Source organism: Stylophora pistillata, chromosome 6 (genome assembly GCF_964205215.1).
Source record: "Stylophora pistillata chromosome 6, jaStyPist1.2, whole genome shotgun sequence".
Classification (NCBI taxonomy): Eukaryota; Metazoa; Cnidaria; class Anthozoa; order Scleractinia; family Pocilloporidae; genus Stylophora; species Stylophora pistillata.
The window spans coordinates 4,997,874-5,015,568 of NC_142524.1; the positions used below are offsets into that span (position 1 = coordinate 4,997,874).

At 40.1% G+C, this 17,695-nt stretch overlaps 2 protein-coding genes and 1 long non-coding RNA gene across 5 annotated transcripts; all 3 read left to right on the plus strand.

Moving 5' to 3' along the window:
* The first annotated feature begins 104 nt into the window (after window positions 1-104).
* Window positions 105-6,551, plus strand: LOC148727898 (uncharacterized). 2 transcript variants are annotated; one of them, XM_088762810.1, is made up of 6 exons: window positions 105-1,172; window positions 2,629-2,726; window positions 3,768-3,819; window positions 4,790-4,880; window positions 5,404-5,563; window positions 5,952-6,551. In XM_088762810.1, the coding sequence occupies exons 1-5, from the start codon at window positions 1,136-1,138 to the stop codon at window positions 5,549-5,551; spliced, it is 426 nt and encodes a 141-aa protein (XP_088618936.1). In that variant the 5' UTR covers window positions 105-1,135; the 3' UTR covers window positions 5,552-5,563; window positions 5,952-6,551. The 2 variants fall into 2 exon arrangements, with proteins under 2 accessions (XP_088618936.1, XP_088618935.1); XM_088762809.1 differs by having other exon boundaries at window positions 5,404-6,551.
* Window positions 6,552-7,094: 543 nt separating this feature from the next.
* LOC148727899 (uncharacterized) lies at window positions 7,095-8,932 on the plus strand. Of its 2 annotated transcripts, XR_016002359.1 has the most exons (3): window positions 7,095-7,962; window positions 8,040-8,215; window positions 8,797-8,932. It is a non-coding gene; the product is annotated as an uncharacterized LOC148727899 (long non-coding RNA). The 2 variants fall into 2 exon arrangements; XR_016002358.1 differs by lacking the exon at window positions 8,797-8,932 and having other exon boundaries at window positions 8,040-8,418.
* Window positions 8,933-13,669: 4,737 nt separating this feature from the next.
* LOC148727900 (E3 ubiquitin-protein ligase pellino homolog 1-like) lies at window positions 13,670-17,479 on the plus strand. The gene is made up of 5 exons (XM_088762806.1): window positions 13,670-13,965; window positions 14,759-14,857; window positions 15,524-15,622; window positions 15,913-16,041; window positions 16,818-17,479. Exons 1-5 carry the CDS (start codon window positions 13,819-13,821, stop codon window positions 16,968-16,970), a joined length of 627 nt encoding a protein of 208 aa, XP_088618932.1. The 5' UTR covers window positions 13,670-13,818; the 3' UTR covers window positions 16,971-17,479.
* Window positions 17,480-17,695: the final 216 nt, after the last annotated feature.

The window sequence follows — 17,695 nt, forward strand, 5'->3', positions numbered from 1 at the left end:
AAACTATTTAAAAAATTACGTGTAATATTACACAATTCCTGATCTCAAGTGAAACTCTCGTGTTGCACAGCACGTCGTAATCCAAGAAATTGGAAACGATGACACACAACAAACACAGCAAATTCTTTGGAGTTAAAGACTTTGGGAAAATCTCGTAACGTGCTTTTCTTAGTTTTACCCATTCATTGTGAAAGTTTGAAAGATATCTCAGCAACCACGCGAAAAGTTTAAAAAATTTATTGTTTCCGTAACGAGTGATTGTCCTGATAGTTTTTCAAAATATTTCTTCTCTCTTTTTCAGTTGTGACTTTGGATTCGTACACAAAATTTATCTCACACCATAGGAACATCGATCAGAAAACATCAAGATGTACCGTTCATGTTTCTTTTTATGTTACGAAAGATGCTGTTTGCGTAAGAAACATTTATCGCAGACCTTCATCAATATGGTAGTTAGTCTTCAGTTAAGTAGACGGAGAACTGCCATTTACCTATCTTGAAACTCAATTTAAAATGTCTGAAGTCTTGCCGGTGCTCAAAGAGACTGACTAACGTGAATTAAATATATATGCACGAAATCCGCGATTACTGCTCATTTTCACTTTAAAATTGTTCCCAGTGTTAGGAAAGCGACGCAAGTTACGCACCGACTAAAGAAACATCTACAATCTATTGTTCTTGTGGTGTGATGGTCATTGATCAGATGCCCTGATGAAAGGAAAATTCCACCTAGGAATTCCCCTGATAAGTTTCCGACGCAACAGCAGGTGATGTGATACTTTGAAATATGACTTTGATAATAAAACAAACAAAAATTCTCTTTAAAGCCTTTTAAATGATGCACAATTATGATCATAAATCTTCAAATAGCACTTTATTTTTTCGACCTGCTTTCGGCTGCTTTCGGCTGCTTTCGGCTCCTTTTCGGCTACGAGAAGCTGCGAACCAATAAAATTCGGAAAGAGACTGGTAGCTAATGTGATAGGAATGCCTGTCGATAACAACATAACCTTGAGTTTTCCTCTTCTAGCAGACTGATATTTGTTCTGCTAACAAAAATATTAACATAGATTAAGCGTTAAGTGCTTCAGATGAACTAAGGGAAGGGTAAGGCCCAGAAAGAAGAGGTTAACAGATGCAATCAGGGGAGGCCTGGAGTGAGTTCGTCTCAGGTATTTGTTTCATATTGTTTTGTGAAGTTCGCTGTTTACAATTTTTTTCTAACGATACACAGTTCTGGCAACGCGAATGAAACAAATTTCAAGACCTCGCTTCAGAGCTAAATCACCTTTCCTGCTTTGAACCCCCAACAACTTTGTTTTAGACGCTACAAAACAGAGTATTAATTGGTAATTTGATAATATCAACCAAGTTGATAATGTTAAGTATTAATTGGTAATTTGGTTTTATTAACTAAGTTGATAATGTAAAGTGGCCACCATAAAGAGTTTAAAAGATGACGTTACGAGCGTTAACACCTCGTCAGAGCGAAGAGTATTAATAGGCACCATGGCCAAACCGTTTTGTGTCAGCAGTGCTCTAGCTATTTCTGATTTGCAGCTAAGGAACTGCATGTTTTCCAATCAGACCCTGGCATTAAATAGCTTCATCATATATGACAGACATCCTGCATACTGCTAGGACCAGCAATCCAGACAAGACACTATACGAGGGTGGCAAGAGGGTTTGTACTTGCTGTGCGATAAAGCACAAAATTAATATGTCACGCATGTTGAACTTTTCCCTTTTAAAATCTTAATGCATGAAATACTGTTTTTAGTACAAGATAATGGTATCTAGACAGGATTGTATATGTATATGTGCACGATCCTTTGCAGTAAAGCACTATTTAAGCAATAGTGAAAATCAGACCTGGAAAAAATTCAGGCCTGTACGGGTTTCGAACCACTGACCTCTGCGATACTAGTGCAGCGCTCTACCAATTGAGCTAACAAGCCAACTGGGAGCAGGCCATCGAATTAATTCGACATAAACCGGTAAGATGATAAATCAAACAACAAACATATGAAATACATATATATGAACTGCGGTTATGAAACGTATATGTGCACAATCCTTCGCACAGGCCTGAATTTTTTTCAGGTCTGATTTTCACTATTGCTCAAATAGTGCTTTACTGCGAAGGATCGTGCACATATACGTTTCATAACCGCAGTTCATATATATGTATTTCATATGTTTGTTGTTTGATTTATCATCTTACGGGTTTATGTCGAATTAATTCTATGGCCTGCTCCCAGTTGGCTTGTTAGCTCAATTGATAGAGCGCTGCACTAGTATCGCAGAGGTCAGTGGTTCGAAACCCGTACAGGCCTGAATTTTTTTCAGGTCTGATTTTCACTATTGCTTAAATAGTGCTTTACTGCGAAGGATCGTGCACATATACGTTTCATAACTGCAGTTCATATATATGTATTTCATATGTTTGTTGTTAGACAGGATTGGTGTTGAAAAATGCTCCTGAACATAGTTTAACTCCAAGTCCTGGCCACACAATTGTGTTGATTGATAGAAGTCCCTCTCTAAGGATCAGATTTAAACCAGAGCACCATATGTGGATACTGAACTTTGTCTCATTTCTCATTTAAACATAATATACATCCACAGAACATCTGTTTGTTGGCACCGTTCTTGATGGTGTGGTTGTCCTGACCAAACAGGGTGATTCAATCTACTCATGTGGGAACCTCAAAGACCTAAATCAGGTAAAAATTGCTATATTTTGCCTGTATTTTTAAAATGCTTTATTCTTATATTACTATGGAGCTAATTCTCCTAATTGATGACAATTTGTTTCTTTATAAGTCAATCCTGAGGATTTGGTATTGCATCAAAGCAGTATCCCCTACAAATTAGGTATTTTTCTTAGTTCTCACTGCTTCTCTGTACAAGTCCTTAACCCTTTGACTTCTAAGAGAAACTAGCATTGAATTTCTCCTTTCAATATCAGCCCTGAATCAAACAATAAGGTCATGAGAATAAAGGAAATGATTACTAATCAAGGAGCTCTTGATTGGTAAACAAATTCTCCTTGTCAGCAGATTAGAAAATATAAAGAGAACAATGGGAAGAATTTGCATACTGGTATCAAGGTGTAAAGTGTTATTGCAATAGGATTTTAATTCTGATTATCTTTGGAAGTGAAAGGTTTGTGGATGTCTGCCGGCCAGTTAGCCCCATGGATAGTGCGCTGGACTGTTGTGCAGGAGGTCGAGGGTTTGAGCCCCGGCCGGACCAACACTCAAGGTCTTAAAATAATTGAGAAGCATTAATTTTGCTCCCTTTCTATAACATCAAGAAATGGTTAGATATTCTAGTCTTCTTGGATAGGGACGAATAAATGGAGGTCCCATCTCCTGCAGGGTGAGGGTAGGAGACGTTAATTTCCCACACACGAGATTACTGTGTGATGGATATCCTCTCCTGGGGTGGATGGGTGGGAAGATAGCAGGTCCACATCAGCAAATAGCTGCCATAATTCAACCTGCTCAAACAAATAAAGGAGATAGAGATAGAAGTTTCCTCTTGATAATAAATATCAACATCTGATGGTGAACCTAACCCTTTCAATCCCAAGATCTTTGAGGAATTCTCCTTGCTGTCTGTCAAAGAATTCTTATGATCTTAGTTCTGAGAATTTGGTATTGGATCAACTAATAATTCCCTTAATTAAGTAACATTTTTCTCTTTTCTCATCTCTTGTCAGCTTGATATTGTTTTGATGTGGGTCTTCGTGATTTTTGCAGAAATACTATACCCAGTTTCTTGTTATCTTTACCACAACATCTGAAGAAGAAGGTATGTTCTGTTTTTCTAATATGAAGAAAATAAAGGCTACCTACAGGATGTTTCCCTGATTCAGCTTAGGAGATTTAGTAGAATAGTGAAATGGGACCCCAAGGAAATAGAGAGCTGAAAGGGTTGGGAGAGAAATGGGAGTGGCGTGGGAGGGGTGTGGGAAAGGTGTGACACAACTATAAGGTGAGATATAGCAGGGCAGGAAGTTGGAGAAACACTTTGTTTATCATAATCTGCAAAGTTTCTCACTTAGCATTAGGGATGGCATGAAACTTCGACATGTTTATCCCGTAAATTCTTTAATTTTCAACGATCGCAAACAATAGTACAAACATGTCATGAAAACAGTTACAAAACGGTGAAAACTGAGAAAGAAAACAAACAAGAACAACAAATAAACATAATGAATACCTAAAACAAGTGTCAATTGAAATTTTGCATTTTGTGTGAACCAAAGTGACGAAAAGAAGAGTTTACAGTCCACAAGGGCTCATCGATAAAAACATGTGTGAGGAAGCTACAGCCGAAAAACATGTGATCAAACTCTAACTTATGTATGTCACGAAACTTAACGCAAACAAAAAAAGGCAAAAACAAAGGAAAAAGATCACCGTCTAAGTTTAACTAAACACTTAGAGGCCAGAGAGAAGTGAGAGATTCACAGTGAACCAAGTTATATCCAGGTGGCCCACTTTCACAGGGAATGTTTTGTAAATAGTTTTAATCAGCCAAACTAGAATTTGAAATCACAGTTCTGAAGGTATGATGGAAGTCATAAACACCTGCAAGGAGGGGTATTTATATTTTCACAGAATCATCAAAACATAACTGCAATCAACTGCCTCGCAATGTTGTGGGGTGCAGTTTTAACCTGCCTTTGAGTTTGAGGCTTCAGGTTGTTTTTGGTAACTTAGCTCCCCTCTTTAAACAGAAGTAAATCGTGCTTAATCCTTCTTTCATTTTCCTACAGACTCTGCTGCTTGCCAAAAGGGATTTATTCTGCAAACTGCAATTGGTGATCCAGAGATTAAATACATTATCTACAGAAAGAATTTTTGTAGGTAATGTGACTTATCCTTGCTGAGTTGAGAGGAAGGAATGTCTGTCAAATGCTTTGTATCTGTTCCTTTTTTTTTGGACCCATTCCTTGTGTCCGCGATATGTACTTTACATTTGGGGTGTTCCACAGGTGTATCTAGACATAGAAGAAGATATTTGTAATATACTTTTATTACCAGCTTGGTGAGCTTTAAGCTTCCCAGACTGCGTGATTTCATTGAGTTACAATTTTACACCAACTCTACCATTTGTAGGCCATAATAGCATGTGAAGGCCATAGGTTTCTCAGTCTAAGACTGTAAAGTGCTTCCATTGTTAAATAAAGTTATTTATTTTATTTATTTTTGTATTTACCATAATGATTACAGACTGCAAATTTTCAGATAGCCAACTTGAAGTCATGTTCATAAATAAAATTCAACAATACCCCCGAATGTTTTTTTTTTTTTTGGTGTGATTTTTTTTCCACTGATTCACCCCATTACTTGTGTTATTGATAGATGTTTTTCTGTTCTGTTACTTCAGTGTATATGCAACGTCACACTATAACAGATCTGGAATCATAGTGTGCAGTTTACCCTATGGTATCTTGATAGCTACATACTCATTTCCTTGCACAAGTGTGAAGGCGATAGAAATAGTGGAGAACACTTGTGAACAGCTGAGAAGATGAAACAAGACCTGGGTATCTCACTTTCACCATTTAATGTTAAAATGTGCATTAGGTCTTCAGAGTGAACAAGCAAGAAATATTTGGCAGAGCCTAAATCTTAAAAGCAGGGGTTTCATTAAGGGCCGGGCACTGGCCAAATTGAGTGGTTGTAAGGATGGTTTTGCCCACCTGGTTTAACAGTCTGGGGGAAAGTTTAACTTATAAAGAAGTTTAGTTCAAAAAGTTTTGCCCGCCTGTGAAAACCAGTGGCCCTCCTCCTGAAAACATCAATGAAACCCCTGTTTCATGGTCATCAGTATTGTCATTGTCATCAATGCTGTCTTCATCATTCTCATTGTCATCATCATTATTATCAGACTGTGTCTTTACAAGTCAATAATTAACTACTTATTTCTTGAAGGTATCAACCTAGCAGATGTTTTTCAGTCAATCCTGTCATTTGCAGTCACTTATTATTGTTGCAAGACATCAGCTACATTCTGTAAAAGGAAAAGGAAAAATTCGTATTAGAAGCCTTTGAAAATAAGGTATCAGTAGAAATCATAATCCCATTTCAAAGGGGACTTAAGTATTTCAAAAACCATTTGGTGGTTGAAAGCTGTCACTGTTAAAAAAAAAGTAAATCAGCAACAATTTGGAATACAAAATAGACACTTTCCACCAACCTGAGATATCAAATCAGTAAAATTCTAAAAAGTTGAAGAGGCCTCAAATAATTCATGTTGAGCTCTGAACTGTGATGAACCAACTGGTCAAAAGAAATACAAAAACACAAATGAATGAGTAATTAAATTTCTCTCAATGGATCTCATTAATAGTGAACTGGACCATGTCATTCAGATTCTTTTAATCATGATAATTTTCTAATAATTCACCCTTCCTTGATGGCTGGCAAGATCTCTTTGTAAAGCTCACACCTATAGTTTTTTTTTTTTATTTTCCTTCTGTCAGTACTCTGGGTAACACAATTTTGTAGTAAAATAAAATCAAGCAAACACTCTCTGGCTGATAAGTTAAAATGTCCACCCTCATGATGGGCTTCTTGGATAGTGAACTGATCTGCAAGGTTCTAAGTACGGAGACCGGGTCACCAAAGAAGAAGCATGATTTACCACCTGACCACACATGACCTGTGTGACTCATTTAGTGAAAACCTGTAGATTTTCTTGAAATGTAGTGCACACAAAGGCAGATTTGAAGTTGTCCCTTTTGAATATGTGACACATGAATTTTTCAAAAATTGGTGTGTGAAAAGGAATCTGGTTCCCCCCTTGGCTACCCTAATAAAGATGGAAATATGAATCAAACACACCTGTACCTTCAGCTTTATAGCCTCATTTTCAGCTACTTCAAAATCAGGTGGTCCCAGCTCTTTGAAAAATAAAATATGAAAAAAAATATAATTTAAGAAACAAAAAGTTATTAGAGAGCTGTATGTAAATCTGTGTGGAGAAGGGGTAAAAGATGCTCCCTAATTTAGGCTGTGGGTATGTGCCTTCCTGCCGAGTACATTTTTAAAATTTTCCCAATAAATTAGTCAGAAAATATTTTCACAAAATATTGTGTGATAAAATCCTTGCATACCCACACTCCCCATTCCAGTACTTCTCATAGGTCATGTTGACTTGTTCAATATCTTTTCTCCTGCAAACATATTGCAACTGAGTGACTAGCACAGTGCAAAGACTAAAATGTTTTATGCATGTAAATCTGAGGCACAGCTTTCTACAAAGCGCATCCAGAGATCCTTATTATCCCATAAATCCGTTCGCATTTAATTTAGTCCGACTGATTCCTTGGCAATAGCATGGGGTGGAGTGAGTGGGGGATGGAGGTTGGCAGAGTGGGAGGTTACGGTTCTTAACTAACATCAGAGAACATCTCTACCAACCGAGAGGCCCTATTTCCTCTGCTGTAATGGCCAGGTGGAAAATAGGCTCCCTGAAAAATGAAAAACTATTGAAAACCTGCCATATTCTTTGCAAATTAGAATTACTGTTTATCTTTAACCAGGCAGAAGTAAATTTTGTCACATGATGGTACATACTTGCGGAAGAAACTTAAAATTTAGTTACAGCCTTCGGACCTTTTCCTTTAAGACCTAGTCAGGTTTTTTAACAAAGATTTCCAAGGAGGATTCTACTCCTCCCACCAACTGTGCTCTAGTCTTCCACCTCTGATGGCATAACAGAGCAGATCATTATTCAACAAATCATCATCAATCCTTATCATGCCTCGTGGCACATAGGGCCTTCACAGAGCTTTTCCACTCCTCTCAATTGGTTTCTGTGGTCCGCACCTCCTCCCACGACCTCCAACCTGCCTCTTGCCTTTCTTTAACAGTGGCTTCATCAGCCTGGAGGCGTCCTGCTGGCTTTGGCTCCCATGCTTCATTAATTCTCTCTTATGAGGTACTGCCACAGTTCCCCTTTGAAATAGTGAATTCACTCTGCTTCTGGTTTCTGTAATAATTCTTTTTTTTTTACAGGAGAGGGTTATCACCCCTCTGCTCAACTCCCAACCTGGAGGGCCAGTGGGATCACTCTTTGTCTGGCCCCTACCCTTCGACCTGTTTGGCATGGGTGTCCCTGCCAGGAGTGCAAGACTCCAGCCAACATAGCTCTGGGGGTCACTGGGGAGAGCAAGCCACCCCACCTTGACAAGGTGGAGATCCCAATCTAGGCAGATTATTCAACAAATGTTTAACAATTATTGGACGAGGTTGAGCAAAATATTGTGATTTGTCCATGGCGAGTAGATGAATTATTTGCTGAAGCCGAAGGCCAAGGCAAATGATTGACATGTGTGTGTAATTTTGCATTGGCACTATGTAGAAATTCAAGAAAGTATGAAAGTTAAACTTACCAGTAACTACAAAGCAAAGTGACGTGTATGTGTATTTTGCATTGGCACTATGTATAAATTCAAGAAAGTATGAAAGTTAAACTTACCAGTAACTACAAAGGAAAGTGACTTGTAAGTGTATTTTGCATTGGCACTATGTATAAATTCAAGAAAGTATGAAAGTTAAACTTACCAGTAACTACAAAGCAAAGTGACGTGTACGTAGATGTCTACATAGTGTATTTTGCATTGACACTATCTGGGTCACTGTGAGAGATACCTGTTACCATTTGGAGACTTTTTGTGTTATATTAAGTTTTAGGTTTACAATGAGGATTATCATAGCTAGATGAACAGTATAGAATTCAGTTTTTACTGGACTTTTTTTTCTTTTTTTGCAGATTGGCCATTCTGCTGATTCTAAAATAGACTTTGTGGTGACTGACACAGCTCCTGGAAATAAGCTTTCAGATTTGAACCCAGACACACACAAGAGCACTATCTCCAGATATGCTTGTCGCATTGTCGTCGATAGAGAACCACCTTATACCGCCAGGGTGTTTGCAGCTGGTTTTGATAAATCTAGTAATATATTTTTAGGAGTAAGTTCAAAACTTTACTTTTTCAAAATAAAAATATACATCTCAATAAATTTTTTAAAAAAAATACTTGATTCTTGTTATACTCATTTTTATTAAAGCAGAAATTGGCATTTTTTAAACTTTACTCTATTTTGCAATGCTTTAGTTTAGTATCTTGTAGGGAACTTAAAGAGCACACGGAATCCGCATTGCAACACACTTTTATTCCTCGCACACTCCTTCTATATACATTACACAACCTCCTTCACGTGCTTCATGCTAATTAGATTACGTCATCACCGATACTATTACACAAACACTAAATCCCTCCCTTGATTGAATTGAAACTCAGCTATAATCCCTGGTGCTATTTTCGGTAAATAAGCGAAACCAACAGAACTCGTTAGCATACTAAAATTTGCAATTGTTCAGTCAAAGTTCATTGACACTGTTCAGTGTAACTGATAGTCCCTCAGATGTGCCGGTGCACGTCTGACACGAGCAGATCTTCGCGTATCTTGTTCCGCTGCCCGTGGAGGATTCATTGCCTGTGGAAGATCAAAATCCATCACATAATTATCTTCCTCCCGTACAGCAGTGTTCTGGTGTAACTTGTGGACATGCGATACATTGCGCATGAACACACGTCCATTTCTTCGCTGCAGAATAAGGCTCGGTCCCTTACGTTCTAGCACTGTGTAGGGTTGAGGGTCATACAGCGTTGATAGCTTGTTCTGCCGCGCCTGCTGTAGCAACACTTTGTCTCCTGATTTGATGTCTGATGGACTCGCTCTGTTTCTCTTGTCTGCATAAACCTTTGTGCGCTGCTTGGCTTGTTGGTCCTTACCCTTTGCAGACTGTATTGCAGCAGATACAGCATTCGACATCCGTGTCTCAACTTGTGGGACTTTGGTTCTGATCTCACGTCCTAAATGTAGAAACGCCGGCGACGCTCCGGTAGTCGCATGAGGTGTCGCACGGTAGTTCAGTAGGAAGGCAAACATGTCAGTGCGCCAATCCTTTCCTTCAGCATGCGCAGTGCGAATTGCCTTCTCAATTGTCTTGTTAAATCGTTCAACCCCTGCATTCGCCTGAGGCCAGTAGGGTGTGACCTTCCGATGCTGGATGCCATGCGTTGCCAGGTACACCTCAAATTCCTCTGACACAAGATTTGCACCGTTATCTGTGACTACTTTCTCTGGAAGCCCATGTACAGCAAATATCTTTCGAAGATGTCCGATTATGGCCGCAGAGGTAGTTGAGCGTACAATGACTACTTCAGGCCAGCGCGTACATGCATCTTCACAAACCACGAGACTTTCTCCTGTAGGGAACGGTCCACAGAGATCTATGTGTACCTCTTGCCATGGTTTGTCAGGCATCACTGTAGGTCGGAGTGGCTCTGCAGTAGACTTGCCCGCAACAGATTGACAGGGTAGACATGCCTTGACCATTGTCTCCACTTGATGTGTGATACCTGGCCACCAAACCTTCTCCCTGACCATCTGTTTGGTCCGCACAATGCCTTGGTGACCCTCGTGTGCATTTGCTAAGGTTGTTTGCCAGAGGGTACTAGGCATGACAATACGATGTCCTCGCAAGATGATTCCATTGGTCACACACAGTTCATCTCTGACCCGCCTGTAGGGCCTGAGCTCTGGTGTGTCTGGCCACTCACAGTCACTCAGACAACATCGTACTTGCTGTAGTATTGGGTCTGCCTCAGTAGCATTTGCAATCTGCTCAAGTGTGAGTGCTTTTGGAACCGCGTTGACTGTGACGTAGTTAATATATTCTTCCGCAATGTTCCTTTCCCGGAACGGTTGGTTTTCTAACGGCAATCTTGAGAGGACGTCAGCTGGGTTTGTCTTTCCGGCCATGTGTACAACATCAAATGTGTATGGCTGCAGTCGAAGTGCCCATCTTTCAATCCGAGGCGGTGGCTTGGATTTAGGGTTGTAAATAACTTCGAGCGGCTTGTGATCCGTGTACAGGGTGAACAGTTTACCATACAAGTAAATATGAAATCGCTCGCAAGCCCACACAACCGCCAGTGCCTCCTTTTCGGTCTGAGAATACCTCCTCTCAACATCTGTTAACGTGCGACTCGCATATGCCACAGGATGAACACAATCACCCCGTCGCTGCAGCAAAATGGCACCAAGTCCAACAGGACTTGCGTCAACTTTCAGCTCCGTTTCAGCGGCTTGGTCGTAATGTGCAACAACACAGTCACTGGTTAGAATGACTTGAAGGCGGCGAAATGCCTCTCGTTGCGCGTTACCCCAGACCCACTCTGTATCACTCCTTGTGAGCATCCGTAATGGCTCAGCGAGGGTTGCAAAGTTTGGGATAAAACGCGCACAGTAGTTCACTAACCCGAGAAAACTCCGCACTTCCGCTGCATTCTGTGGTGTTCGCGCGTTCCTCACCGCTTCAACCTTCTTGTCGTCCGGTGCAATGCCATCGGCAGAAATCTTAAATCCAAAAAATACTAATTCTGGAACACTAAAGATACACTTCTCTCGGTTAAGCGTAAGTCCCTTGTTCTCAAGGCGTGCAAGTGTAAGTTCCAAATTCCTGTCATGACTGTCTTGGTCAGAGCCAAACACAATAATATCATCAGAAATGTTCCTTACTCCGGGAATTCCTTGAAGAGTTTGCTGAATGACATATTGGTACATTTCTAGTGCTGATGACAAGCCAAATATTAAGCGTTTGTAACGCTTAAGTCCCTTGTGTGTTGAGAAAGTTGTAAGCACTCTAGACTCTGGGTGTAGTTCGACCTGATGATAGCCCCATCGCAAATCAAGCTTAGAGAACACAGCTGCTCCATTAAGTGCTTCCAATGTTTCCTCAAGTGTTGGTATTGGATGTCGCTCTCTGATCACAGCTTCGTTTGCACGACGCATGTCGACGCAAACCCGTACTTCGCCATTGGACTTTGGGACCGCGACTAAAGGCGAAACCCAGGGCGTTGGACCGTCAACATCCTCAATAATGTCGAGATCTTGCAATTCATTGAGCTTTTTCTCCACATCCTTACGAACGTGAAAGGGAAGGCGGCGCTGCGGTTGCGCAACTGGAGAAATTTCTGGGTCGATGTGTATTTTTAATTGATAATCCCGCAGTTTGCCAACGCCGTTAAACACTGCATTATGTTTGTCCACAATCACTTGTACAGATTTCACTGTAATTTGGTTAACTGTGCTCGGGTATTCCGGGCCAACTCTTAGTAACCCAAGCTCCGTTGCAGTTTCCTTGCCCAACAATGATCCCGCATTTAAATTTTCAACAACCACGAAGTCGGCCTGTGTGTGAAATTGAGTTGTTGACACATTGGCACGGAATGTTCCTTTGACAGGAAGCGGCGTTTTCGAGCCGTACGTGTAAATTTTGACATCGGAATTTCTGAGAACAACTCCTGTATTCGACAATCGGTTGAATGTAATACTGTCCAGGACATTGACACTTGCCCCTGAGTCAACAATAACCGGAATCGATGTACCTTCAACAGTTATTTGCACAGTATTGTCGTCCATGTTGCCCCTAATCGCCCACAAATATTCATCGTCTGAACCAGGGTCTTGTTCGGTTGTCACGTACCGAAGCCCATTTGCATTCCGTTGTTGCGCAACGTTCTGAGAACTAGTGGCTCGATTCGGAACTCCTTTGCAAACTCCACCGAAGTGTCCTTGCTTTCCACAGTTACTACAAGCTTTTCCAATTGCAGGACACGAAGGATCTTTCGCGCGATGACCCGCACGTCCACAACAAAAACAGACAATTTGCCTCGTGTCATGGTTCTGTGGTCGTGAATTCTTCGCATTCTTTGGTTGACACGACCGTGACTTTCCACTGTTTCTTCCTCTCGATCTTTGAAATCCGCCCGAGACCTTGTTGACCCGTCCTGAAGAGCCCGGCGCTGCCTCCATTGTAGTAGCGTGTAGGTCAGACGCTTCAATTGATCGAGCGATCTGTAAAAGCCCATCCAGTGTTAGGTCGGTTTCTCGTAGTAGTCGACGGCGAAGACTGTTCGAGGCGCATCTATCCACCACTTGATCTCGGATCATTTCGTCCACATTTCCATACTCGCAAGATTTCGCAAGGCTTCGTAATCGCGTCACGTACGAATCGATGTTTTCAGTCGGCTGTTGCGCTGCCTGCCGAAACACATGTCTCTCAAAGGGAATGTTCTTCTTCGGCTCAAAGTACTCGGTTAATTTCGCAAGTGCCGTATCGTAATCCTCTCCAGTACCACTCAGAGTTTCAAAAACCGTTTGGACTTCAGGGCCTGCTAAGTGCAACAGGACAGCACGTCGTTGTTTCTTTTCGGTAATGTTAGATGCCACCAGAAAGTATTCCAAACCTTTAACCCATTTCGACCAGCGCTGCCCGAGTGTCATTTGATCGCTTGAGACGGAGAAAGGGGGAATAGCAGGTAACTGTAATGTGGTGGCCATCACTTCTTCTTCCAACTCCTCAGAATTAGACATAAAATCCTTGCATCCTCGTCGCCAAATTTAGTATCTTGTAGGGAACTTAAAGAGCACACGGAATCCGCATTGCAACACACTTTTATTCCTCGCACACTCCTTCTATATACATTACACAACCTCCTTCACGTGCTTCATGCTAATTAGATTACGTCATCACCGATACTATTACACAAACACTAAATTTAGTCCTACAAGTTCAAGTCATTTTTATTCTGCTGGAGTTTGAATGCAGTGTTTGTAAGGCATTAATGCAGAAGAACATCTTTTTTTTTTGTCAAAGTAGTTACATCGTGATTTTGCTCAACAGGAAAAAGCCCCCAAGTGGCAAAATGACGAGAATTTGATGGATGGTCTGACCACCAATGGCATTCGTCTAATGAATGCCAAGGGTGGTCCTTCTTGTCAGCCCACAATATGGTGTGAAATATCAGTATGTGGGAATGTATATGGACTTCGTAGAACACGGTCGACCACTGAGAAAGGGAAGACTGTAAGTTCCAGTAGTTTACAGTACTAACTGATAGATAGACCTCTGTTTATTGTTATGTTGCCATCAGTTTCAACCAGTCACTGCCAAAAGGTTAAAGGACTGAGTAATGATGCTACCTTAGTAGGTTATATAGCACCTGGCAGGAAATCATTGCAGGGATGGCGCAGTGGTGAGAGCACTCGCCTCCTACCACTGTGGCTCGGGTTCGATTCCCGAACCCGGTGTCACATGTCGGTTGAGTTTGTTGTTGGTTCTCGTCCTTGCTCGGAGGGTTTTTCTCCGGGTCCTCCGGTTTTCCTCTCTCTGCAAAACCAACATTCCAAATTCCAATTCGATCTGGAAACAGTGGACAAGAAGAGCCACCCAGTGGATGTCCATTGCTAAATTACTTATTATTATTATTTATTATTTATTATTGCTATGATCACAATGTGTCAATAATATCAATAGCACCAATAACCCTTTTCACCCTTCAAACATGTAAATGGCCATCTGACCTCTAAGAGTAAATAACCTCTAATATCTCCCCTGAATCATGAGAAAATAAAAGAAATGATTACCAACTAAAGAAGCTCTTGATTGTTAAACAAATTTTCCTGATTAGCACTTTCAGAAATGAGTGGAGAACAGTATGGAGAATATGCATACTGATGTTAGGGTGTAAAGGACGAAGGTTTTGATTGTTAAACAAATTCTCCTTGTCAGCACCCTAGGAAATGTATAGAAAACAGTATGGAGAATATGCATACTGATGTTAGGGTGTAGAGGGTTAATAACACTTATTCTTGTTTAGGTTGAAGATGAGTCCAATGATTTACTTGATGGGTCATTGATTGATCTCTGTGGAGCTGTGTTACTATGGAGATCAGCTGAAGCTATAAAGGAAATGCCTGTATGTTTCTCTGTCTTTTGCTTCACAAAATTATTCTTCACCATCAACCTTCAATTCAATTTTTCCATTATGACTTCATTTAGGGAACACTTTCTAAACTGGAAAAAAAAGTTGTCTTAATAGAGACATAGACACCCTTTAATCAAGATAATAAATAATTTGTTTCTAGGAGCTGACCAAATTTTCTGTCTCCTGGAGGTGTTCCCTTAATGGGGTTGTTCCATCACTTTGGTATCACAGTGATTGTATAATTTGCCTTTTGACATTTTTAACCCTTCATAATTTAATTAATTGAGAGCCTTCAATAAATGCAATTTTAACTTTATTTAGTGATGAATTAAGGACATGATGATTACTTCCATGTATTTCACATCAGAAAAGTTTTTTAATAAAGATATCTGTAATGCCACAAAGGGTGCAAGATAAATCCATTGCATTTAAATTTTAAATTTATATACAAAAATAGATTTCTTCTAATTTATAATTATTGTAGGACCATTGTATTTTAGAGCAGATTTTCAGAATGGTTTCCACTCAATAGATGTAATTATTATTGGTATAATATTTATTTTGGAAGGAAGTGACATGATTTAATAAGCTGGAATTTAGATATGGCAAAACTAAACAACTGAGACTTAACTGTAATTTTTCCATTCAAACCTGTAGACCTTGGAAACAATTGACAAAATGAGGGAGTGCCTAAATGCTTCTCGCCCTCAGTGTCCTGTGGGTCTCACAACGTTAAGATTTCCAAGTCAATCAGAGGTAAGACTGAGGTTGTTCCTTTGCTGTTTTTTATTGAATCTTTGTTGCAGCAGTATTATTTATTTTTAGTGATGCATGTTTATTTGGGGAGGGAGGGAGGGAAGTGATATGCAAAACTCACCCCAATCCTTAGGGGAAGTACCTGTCATGTCAGTACCAAAGAGAATGTATGGAGAACAGAGTGGAAAACATCCATACTGATGTACATTTGTATGGATAGGAAGGATTAATGTAATATCATTGACACCCTTCTCCCTTTTAATTTTCCTGTAATATTTCTTTGTTTTCAGCCCTCTAGCAATGTGACCAATGCACAGCCATATGTTTACCTCAAGTGTGGTCATGTACATGGTGTTCATTCATGGAATTCACCTGAGAGAAATCTTGCAGACAAAAGAACTTGTCCAGTTTGTTTACAGGTAATAAAACCTGGCATAAGAAACATTTTGACAAGAAGAGGAGATTAAGAAAAAAACTTTTCCTACAATCTCAAATGAATTTTATATTTTATAGAATTATGAGAAAATTTTCTACAAGGATTCTTAAGGAAAAATTTAGACAGTTTAATGCAGTTTAATCCTTTACTCTCTTGAGTGACCAAGAGAGAATTTCTCATTACGGTGTCAAAGCATTATCAAGCAGACGTGTTGTGAGAATAAAGAAAAAATATCAGTTCAAAGGAGGTTATTAATTGATCCAAAACCAATTTCTTCAAACTAATATTATAAGAATTTATATGACAGATGGTAAGGAGAACTGATTAGGAGATCTTGGGAATCAAAGGGTTTATTGCCAGAAACATAGTGGGCTCTTCAATTTGGTCAGGGCAAGCTCCTGTGGAACATCTCAGCTATTTTGCAGTGGATCTCAGGGTTTAAGGGTAGTTTAGTGACAGTCATTTCACTCCTGAGTACTTAGTATATAGTGGGTGTTACAAGGATTCCCCTACCCCACCCACAGGCTCACTATTCCCATCCACTGATTTAGTCATTGTCAAAGGGTGCCTGGAAATTACTGCCTCTTGGGTGGGTGGAAGGGTTATGACAACCTGTAGTGGGGAGAGGAGGGGGCGTAGAAAATATTCCATCAGCATGCTGGCTGGCCACTGTGGAAAATATTTGACACCAAAGGCATCCATCTTACTTTTAAGCTAGCTAGTGTCAAGCAACATCCACAATTTCCATTGCTTCACCAGGTCAGCAGGTATGTGCCACTGAGTCTTGGAAAAGAACCTGCATTCAATCAGGGAGAGCCTGCTGCTACACATGCTTTTGTACCTTGTGGACATGTTTGCTCGGAGGAAACAGTAAGGCGAGGTTCCCTGCTGCTCCAGAATGAGATACCCTAGCAACTGAAGAACAGTTGCATCTGAAAGAGTTCAATTTGTCTTTCTCTCGTTAGAGTTCCTCCCTAAGACCTTTTGTAAGCTATTTGAACAAAAAAATGGTTTATAATATAGTTCACAGCCTGTAAAGTCACACTATGTAACAGCAAAAATTTACCAATAACTTAACAGTTTGTTAGGGAAGTTTAACAGAGTTCCAATCCTATACGAGACACTTTGTCAGCCAAAATACTAACTTGACCCTTGTATTCCACCGAGTGAACAAAGGAATTTACCCTAACAATAACAATACATTCTAAAGCAGAGAAGAGCTAGGTGAGAAGAAAGAAAAATATTGATAAGGGGAATTTTGTTTGATTTAATACCAAATTCTCAGAGCTGAAATTGTGAGAAATTTAGAACGGACAGTTTAGAGAATTGATATTTTGATCTTGGAGTACGTAAAAAGGTCAACAGATGCTTATGAACTGTTAACTTCTCACAGATAACATCAACGTGTCTCGTTCATGAAGGAGAATCGATAATAAAGTGGTGGTTTTTTTTTTTATCCTTTTGATGCAGGTTTTGGTAACAACTTCCCATTCCTCATGGATGTGATGCTTTTCAAGCCATATGCCCATTCTGTGCTCAGCCTCTGGAGAGTGAAGACGGCTTTGTCAAATTGATCTTCTCGACTGACGAATAACATTGTAAATAAAAGATCTATAAAAAAGTATAACAATAAATGG

Excerpts from the sequence above, each read along its gene's own strand:
- LOC148727898 (XM_088762809.1), top strand. The coding sequence starts at position 1,136 with ATGCAATCAGGGGAGGCCTGGAGTGAGTTCGTCTCAG. Across the intron at positions 2,727-3,767 it reads ACCTCAAAGACCTAAATCAG|AAATACTATACCCAGTTTCT; the intron begins GTAAAAATTGCT and ends TGATTTTTGCAG. Across the intron at positions 3,820-4,789 it reads CACAACATCTGAAGAAGAAG|ACTCTGCTGCTTGCCAAAAG; the intron begins GTATGTTCTGTT and ends ATTTTCCTACAG.
- LOC148727900 (XM_088762806.1), top strand. The coding sequence starts at position 13,819 with ATGGATGGTCTGACCACCAATGGCATTCGTCTAATGAATGCCAAGGGT. Across the intron at positions 13,966-14,758 it reads CCACTGAGAAAGGGAAGACT|GTTGAAGATGAGTCCAATGA; the intron begins GTAAGTTCCAGT and ends ATTCTTGTTTAG. Across the intron at positions 15,623-15,912 it reads GATTTCCAAGTCAATCAGAG|CCCTCTAGCAATGTGACCAA; the intron begins GTAAGACTGAGG and ends CTTTGTTTTCAG.